Genomic DNA, 8,711 nt, shown 5'->3' with positions numbered 1-8,711 from the left:
TTTTATTTTTTATTTTTTATTTTTATTTTATTTTATTTTTTTTTTTGAGACGGAGAGTCTGGCTCTGTCACCCAGGCTGGAGTGCAGTGGCCGGATCTCAGCTCACTGCAAGCTCCGCCTCCCAGGTTCACGCCGTTCTCCTGCCTCAACCTCCCGAGTAGCTGGGACTACAGGCGCCTGCCACCTCGCCCAGCTAGTTTTTTGTATTTTTTTTAGTAGAGACGGGGTTTCACCGTGTTAGCCAGGATGGTCTCGATCTCCTGACCTCGTGATCCGCCCGTCTTGGCCTCCCAAAGTGCTGGGATTACAGGCTTGAGCCACCGCGCCCGGCCTTTTTTTATTATTGTATGTAGCAGTGGTTATCAGCTTTTCATTTTCTTCATGCCTCTGCCTGTTTTTAAATTGTCAGTTTTTTAGAATTCCAATTGATTATTAATTTTCTTCAAATGAAGCCTATGTGCTATATGTGCTCAGGTAGTTAAATGAATGGTATTTATGTAGACTGATGGCCAAGTATGTGGTTGTGCCATTATTTATTTAATGAGATTTCTCTTGATGGGGACCTGAGTTGGATTTTGTTTCCCCTGCTGCTTCAAGCAGTGTGTCAGTAAGCATCCTTGTGTCTATGCCTTTGTACCTTATGGTATATTTCCTTAGGATAGATTCCAAGAAGTAAAATTGCTGGGGTAAAGTATTATATTAAAACAATTTGACAGCTGGGAGTGGTGGCCCACACCTGTAATCCCAGCACCATGGGAGGCTAAAGCCAGTAGATCACTTGAGTCCAGGAGTTTGAGACCAACCTGGACAATGTGGCAAAACCGTGTCTCTATAAACAATAAAAAAATTAGCTGGGTATGGTGGTGTGCACCTGTAGTCCCAGCTACTTGAGAGGCTGAGGTGGAATGGAAGTGGAAGGATCACTTGAGCCCTGGGAGGTAGAGGCTGCAGTGAGCCATGATCATGCCACTGCACCCCAGCCTGGGCAACAGAGAGAGACCCTGTCTCAAAAAAAAAAAAAAAAAAAAAAAAATCCCAAAAAACCAGTTTGACTCCTATGTCTCTTTGGCCAGGATTCAGTGACAGTAAAAGATGCTATAAAAGAGTTGGGTCCTGTGTGTGTGTGTGTGTGTGCACATGCGTGTGCATGCGTGCAGGCGTGCACGTGCATATGTATTAGAGGAACTCCTTTCCTTGATATAGGGTAAGATATTCTAATCATCTACTATATACACCTGTACTATTAGGTACTTTTAAGTAAATCCAAATCTAAATTTTCACAGTATACACAAGGTTCTTCCTCTAAGTCCACATTTTCCATACTTTTAATTATACCGCAGCTACCTCCCCCATTCAGATAGTAATTTGTTTTCTTGTAAAAGATAAATGGGAAGGAACTTTAGTTAACCAGGTTATGGCGAAGTAAGGACTAAAGTTGATGTAAGGCCGGGCACTGTGGCTCACACTTGTAATCCCAGCACTTGGGGAGGCGGAGGCGGGCAGGTCACTTGAGGTCAGGAGTTTGAGACCAACCTGGCCAACATGGTGAAATCCCGTCTCTACTGAAAATGAAAAAATTAACCAGACGTGGTGGCACATGCCTGTAATTCCAGCTACTGGGGAGGCCAAGGCAGGATAATTGCTTGAAACCAGGAGGTAGAGGTTGCAGTGAGCCGAGATTGCGCCACTGTACTCCAGCCTGGGTGACAGAGTGAGACTCCATCTCAAAAAAAAAAAGAAAAAATTGATGTCAGTAGGAAAATCAACTGGACAAGGAATCAAAAGACCGTATTTGGTTTCGTTATTTTCTACTTTGTATTGGCTATTTAGTTTTGAATAATTTCCAGGTTTTGGTTTGTTTTTGGTAAAAGTGTCTTTAAAATGGAATGTGCTGGCCTGGCGTGGTGGCTCATGCCAGTAATCCCAGCACTTGGGAGGCTGAGGTGGGTGGATTAGTTGAAGCCAGGAGTTTGAGACCAGCCTGGCCAACATGGTGAAACCCTGTCTCTACTAAAAATGCAAAAATTAGCCAGACCCGGTGGTACATGCCTGTAATCCCCAGCTGCTCAGGTGACTGAGGCATGAGAATCGCTTGAACCCAGGAGGCAGAGGTTGCAGTGAGTCACTGTACTCCAGCCTGGGCAACAGATCAAGACTCTGTCACACACACAAAAAAAAGAATGTGCTGTGCACATTTCCAATAATAGATATTTGTTGTTCTTTTTTAGCATGTGGTTTTCAAAATATTATAATATTTATTAATTGTAAGTATTTTAGTTTAATGTAATAAGATTCAGACATTTTATTTTGTTTGTTTATTTTTTGAGACAGAGTCTCTTGCTGTGTTTCCCGGGTTGGAGTGCAGTGGTGTGACCTCAGCTCACTGCAACCTCTGCCTCCCGGGTTCAAGCAATTCTCCTGCCTCAGTCTCTTGAGCATCTGGGATTATAGGTGCCCAGCAGCACACACGGCTAATTTTTTTGTATTTTTCAGGGGTTTCACCATGTTGGCCAGCCTAGTTTTGAACTCCTGACCTCAAGTGATCCACCCGTCTCTTCTTCCCAAAGTCCTAGGATTACAGGCCTGAGCCACTGTGCCTGGCCAGATTCATTTTAATTTTGAACTTTAAAAGAAGGCTGGCCGGCCGCGGTGGCTCAAGCTGTAATCCCAGCCACTTTGGGGAGGGCGAGCACGGCGGATCACGAGGTCAGGAAGATCAAGACGCATCCTGCGCTTAACATTGGTGAGAACCCCGTCTCTTACTAAAAATACAAAAAACTAGGACGGGGACCACCTGGCGAGGTGCCTGTAGTCCAGCTACTAGGGAGCGCTGAGGCCATCGGAGAATGCGCGGTGAACCCATGGGAGGCGGAAGCTTGCAGCTGAGCCCTGAGAATCCGGCCCCACTGCCACTCCAGCCTGGGGCGATCAGAGCGAGACTCCCCGTCTCAAAAAAAAAAATAAAAAATAAAAAAATAAAAAAATAAAAGAAGGCTAAAAGTAAATAAAATATGACCTATCTGAAGATCAGGTTTCTAGTTTTTACAAGTACTTTTGAAAGCAGTATTTAGTGTGATTGTTGACCTAGACTATTCTTGACTTCTGTTTTGGGTATGTTCTGAATTAATATTTTTGCCTATTTCAGATATTGAGCCATATTTGAAGTTTCATGGGTGATTTTTCTGGTTTCTTTTCTTCTTAGTCTGATCTGAAATGTGTCCAGGATGCCAAGGGAGGTTCTTTCTACAGAGATCACTGCCCTGTGCTAGGTGAGTGAGAAGAGTAGAGAGTATTACTAAATAATGGGTCAGAGTTTGTGGAATCAGTAAAATGTTTAAATTGGACTTCAGAAAAGTTAATTACCACTAAAGTTACTTAGAGAAATTTTCTTTTGGCTTTACTTTGGTCTTAAAGTATTTTTCCTTTTATTATGCTTTATTTGGACTCAGAGTTGTCATGTCTTGAGAATTGATTAGCCATTTATGTCATAATATATTTGAAACTTCTATGTTTTAACTGTAAATTATATTGTTGAAAAATTTTGCATTAGATTAAAACAGTTGTGTGTCATAGACTATTGAGAATAGGATTTGACACTTTTGTGCTTAAAATTCCTTAGAATTTTGTCAAATTGTCTTCCTAAGAACAGCTCCAAGGTTAAGATAATATGTATAATTTCATGTATCATTAAAATGAAAAAAAAAAAGGGAACAAGAAAACCAAAACTACCTTCATTTTATAGATTTATTGTTGCCTGGATGAACTTTTACCACACTCTACTGATCTTTATTCTTTGGTTTTCTTTCTCATGTGAACTGTGTTTCTCCTTCAAATCATTTGACTTGCCTTTGTAGCAAAAAGTGCTGTTTTTTTGCAGTATACTGTAATTTTTTTTTTAAAAGGTGAAGGCATAAAAAATTTTATGTTTTTTAATGAGCTCATCTATTTATCTTGCTTTCACAAAACAAGCTTTCTTGTTTTGTGTCTTGCTTTCATAAGAAAAATGCAAAATCAACATGCATATTTTGGATCTCAGCCTAGTGTTTCATGATCTTGAATTCATCTCAGAACTAGCTTTTGAAAATAATCTGGGGAATGGCTTTGACATATTTTAAAATGCTCTTTAGCGCAAGAATCACAGGAACCATTTGTTAAAATAAAATAGTACTAAGCACTTAAGGGAAAAAAATAATTCCAGGCTTTCATTCATATTCTTTAGTTAGTTATTGTGGATCTGATGCAGTGGTAGTAAGTTATCCAGGCATAAAAGTGAGCATTTTCAACACCTGGAACTTTGTGTTCTGATGTAAGGTTGAATTGTCTTTTATAGACTCTACTCTTACTCAGTCTTTGTTGTAACTCATCATATTATTTCAGTTTTTGAGTCTGTTTGGCTTTTTTCTTTTTTTAAAAAAAGCTTTCTAGTTCTAAAATTTTATACTTATAGTGAGTTCTCAAGACCTTTTAAAACTAGATGGTACCTGAAACTAAAATATCTACATGTTATTTAAAGATAACGCAGCTGCATGTTGTTGTGAGTTTTTTTCCCTCCTTTATTCAATTGCCTCTGAAATTCACCTGCCATTCTACAGGTGAGCAGAATGGCAACAGGAATCCTGGTGGACTGCAGATTGGTGACCTGGTAAATATAGATCTCGACCTAGAAATTGTACAGTCTTTGCAGCATGGTCATGGAGGATGGACTGATGGAATGTTTGAGACTTTAACTACAACTGGAACTGTTTGTGGCATCGATGAAGATCATGACATTGTAGTACAGTATCCAAGTGGCAATAGGTTGGTGATATCTATCAATTTTTGATGATGACAAATAAAGCTAATATAGAGAAAAGAGTCTTAGAGAAAGCAAATAATGTGATACAACCAAATACTCATTAAAGCTAGCTTTTAGATGGTAAGTAAAAATCCAGAGTATATATTGGTAAGGTGGAGAGAAACAAATGGTAAGAATTATGTGTGTGTGTGTGTGTGTGTGTGTGTGTTTGTGTCTCTTGTGTGTATATGTGAATTTATATGAGGATGTTTATGATACAGTGTTCTGTACACTATTTTTCCTTCAAGAGGAGAATACATTATATCACTATTAGGTCTGACTACAGCATAAAAGTTCTGTGTTGGTAATGGACTATATCAGTCTACCCTGAATGGGAAGGGTTTTACCTTAAAACTCCTTTGGTGCATATCTCCAGGGTCATCTCTTATTTTTTGTTTTTATTGATACACAAGAGGTGTACATGTTTTGGGATACATGTGATGTTTTCATCCATGCATACAATGTGTAATGATCAAACAGGCAATTGGGACAACCATCAGTATTAACATCACCCCTTCTTTACATTGGGAACATTCCAATTCCTTTCCCCAGCTGTTCTGAACTATACAAGTTGTTAACTATAGTCGCCTAACTGTACTATCAAACATTAGATCTTTTTCCCTGTATCTAACTGTAGTCTTGTACGCATTTACCATCTCTCTCATCCCCACCTTTCTCCTACTGTTTCCAGCCTCTGGTAACCACCAGTCAACTTTCTATCTCCATGAGATCCACGTTTTACATCTCCTCATATGAGTGAGAACATGTGGTATTTGTCTTTCTTTGTCTGTCTTATTTTACTTAACATAATGACCTCCAGTTCCATTCATGTTGCTGCAGATGACAGGATTTCATTCTTTTTATAGCTGAGTAATATTCCATTGGGTATATGTACCACTGTTCTGTTCTGTTCTATTCTATTCTATTCTATTCTATTCTATTCTATTCTATTCTATTCTATTCTATATTTAGAGAAGGGATCTCATTGTATTGCCCATGCAAGTCCTGAACTCCTGGTCTCAAGTGATCTTTCTCCCTTGGCCTCCAAAAGTGTTGAGATTACAGGAATGAGCCACCATACCTGGCCCACATTTTCTTTATCTTTTCAGTCTATTTATGAACACTTAGGTTGATTTCATGTGGTAGCTGTTGTGGATAGTGCTGCAGTAAACATGGGAGTACCAATCTCCCTTTGACATACTGATATTCTTTCTTCTGGGTATATGTACCCAACAGTGGGATTACTGGATCATATGGTAGTTCTGTTTTTAGTTTTTTGAGGAATCTCCATACTGTTTTTCATAGTGGCTGTACTAATTTACAGTCCCACCAACAGTCTACGTGTGTTCCCCTTTTTGTGTGTTCTTGCCAGCATCCGAAAAGCCATTTTCTTTTTTTCTCTTTTTAAAAATTTAAATTCAAAACTTTTTTTGGAGTAGAGACAGGGTCTTGCCATATTGCCCAGTCTGGCGCTGAACCCCTGGCCTCAAGTGATCCTCCCACCTTGACCTCCCAAAGTGCTGGGGGCTTGAGCCACCTCGCCTGGCCGATAAAAGCAACAGTAGTTTGAGAGGACTGATATTTGTTCTTATTTAAATGTTTGGTAGAATCTAGCATTGAAACCATCAGGCCCTGGGGCTTTTCTCTGATGGGAGACATTTTTATTACTTCTTTGATCTTGTTACTCATTATTGGTCTGTTCGGGTTGTGTATTTACATATATATATATATTTATTTATTTATTTTGTTTTTTTGTTTTGTTTTATTTTTTTTTTGAAACAGGGTCTCCCTCTGTCACCCAGGCTGGAGTGGTACCATCTCAGCTCACTGCAACCTCCGCCTCCCAGGTTCAAATGATTCTCTTGCCTCAGCCTCCCAAGTAGCTGGGATTACGGGCATGTGCCACCACACCCAGCTAATGTTGTATTTTTTAATAGAGGTGGAGTTTCACCGTGTTGGTCAGGCTGGTCTTGAACTCTTGACCTCAAGTGATCCGCCCACCTTGGCCTCCCAAAGTGCTGAGATTACAGGTGAGCCACCTTGCCTGGCCAGGTTTGATATTTCTTCATATCTCAATCTTGGTAGGTTGTTTATGTACAAGAATATCTATTTCTTCTAGATTTTTCAATTTGTTGGTATATAGATGTTTATGATATTGTGTTATGACTCTTTGCATTTCTGTGGTATCAGTTATGTCCCCATTTTTGTTTCTGATTTTATTTGGGTCTTCTGGTTTTATCTTAATTGGTCTACCTAAAGATTTGTTGATTTTGTTTATCTTTTGAAAATCCAGCTTTTATTTTGTTGATATTTTCTTTTATTGTCTCAATTTCATTTATTTCTGCTGATCTTTATTACTTCTTCCTTCTACTGTTGTATTTGCTTTGTTTTTGCTTTTCTAGTTCCTTGAGCTGTATTGTTAGGTTATTTGAAATCTTCCTACTTTTAAAATTATTATTTTTTTTTGAGATGGAGTTTCGCTCTTGTTGCCCAGGCTGGAGTGCAGTGGCGCGATCTCAGCTCACTGCAACCTCAGCCTCCTGGGTTCCAGCGGTTCTCCTGCCTCAGCCTTCCCGAATACCTGGGATTAAAGGCATGTGCCACCACGCCCGGCTAATTTTGTATTTTCAGTAGAGGTGGGGTTTCTCCATGTTGGTCAGGCTGGTCTTGAACTCCCATCCTCACGTGATCCACCCACCTCGGCCTCCCAGAGTACTGGGATTATAGGCATGAACCACTGCACCCGGCTTTAAATGATTGATTTGGTGTATTGCTATAGATATCCCTCTTGCTACTGCTTTTTCCATATTTCATAGATTTTGATATGTTGTGTTTACATTTTCATTTGTTTTAAGAAATTTTAAAATTTCCTTCTTAATTTTTCTTTTTTTTTGTTTTTTTTGTTTTTGAGACGGAGTCTTGCTCTGTCGCCCAGGCTGGAGTGCAGTGGCTGGATCTCAGCTCACTGCAAGCTCTGCCTCCCGGGTTTACGCCATTCTCCTGCCTCAGCCTCCCGAGGAGCTGGGACTACAGGCGCCCGCCACCTCGCCCGGCTAGTTTTGTATTTTTTTTTAGTAGAGACGGGGTTTCACCGTGTTAGCCAGGATGGTCTCGATCTCCTGACCTCATGATCCGCCCGTCTCGGCCTCCCAAAGTGCTGGGATTACAGGCTTGTTAATTTCTTTATTGACCTTTTCATTGTTCAGGATAATGTCTAATTTCTTTCTAGTGTTATTCTATTGTGGTCAGAAAAGATACTTCATACCATTTCAACTTTTTTGAATTTAGTGAGACTTGTTTTGTAACTCAATATGTGGTCTCTTTTGGAGAATGTTCCTTGTGCTGATGAGAACAATGTATTCTATGGCAGCTGGATGAAGTATTCTGTGTGTCAGTTAAGTATATTTGGTTTGGATTGTAGTTTAACTTTGATGTTTCTTTGTCGATTTTCTATCTGGATGATGATTTTTTCATTACTGAAAGTTAGATGTTGAAATGTCCCCTACTATTAAAGATATTGCAGTGTATCTTTCCCTTTAGATCTGTTGATGTTTGTGTTTTATATTTGGTTGCTCCAGTGTTGAGTGCGTATGTAATTGTTATATCCTCTTGCTGAATTGACCACTTTATAATTATATAGTGACTTTTGTCTGTTTTACAGTTTTGACTTAAAGTCTATTTTATCTGATATAAAAGTGTAACTATTCCTGTTTTTTTTTGGTTTCCATTTGTGTGCAATATCTTTTTCCATCCCTTCATTTTCAGTCTGCATGTGTCTTTATAGGTGAAATGAATTTCTTGTAGGGAGTACAGAGTTGGGTCATTAAAGCTGTTTTCTTTTACACATTCAGCCACTCCTTTTTTTTTTTTTTTTTTT

General features: G+C 39.4%; 1 protein-coding gene across 1 annotated transcript in view; it reads left to right on the top strand.

Moving 5' to 3' along the window:
* MIB1 (MIB E3 ubiquitin protein ligase 1) overlaps positions 1-8,711 on the top strand; it is a 141,850-nt gene that overhangs the window by 35,805 nt on the left and 97,334 nt on the right. Inside the window, exons 5-6 of the mRNA XM_017873525.1 lie at positions 3,203-3,269; positions 4,593-4,797. Coding sequence (XP_017729014.1) covers positions 3,203-3,269; positions 4,593-4,797 — 272 coding nt within the window. The remainder of the gene's footprint in view (positions 1-3,202; positions 3,270-4,592; positions 4,798-8,711) is intronic.

Source organism: Rhinopithecus bieti, unplaced genomic scaffold (genome assembly GCF_001698545.2).
Source record: "Rhinopithecus bieti isolate Rb0 unplaced genomic scaffold, ASM169854v2 scaffold_6946, whole genome shotgun sequence".
Lineage (NCBI taxonomy): Eukaryota > Metazoa > Chordata > Mammalia > Primates > Cercopithecidae > Rhinopithecus > Rhinopithecus bieti.
This window is presented reverse-complemented; position numbering and strand designations above follow the sequence as displayed.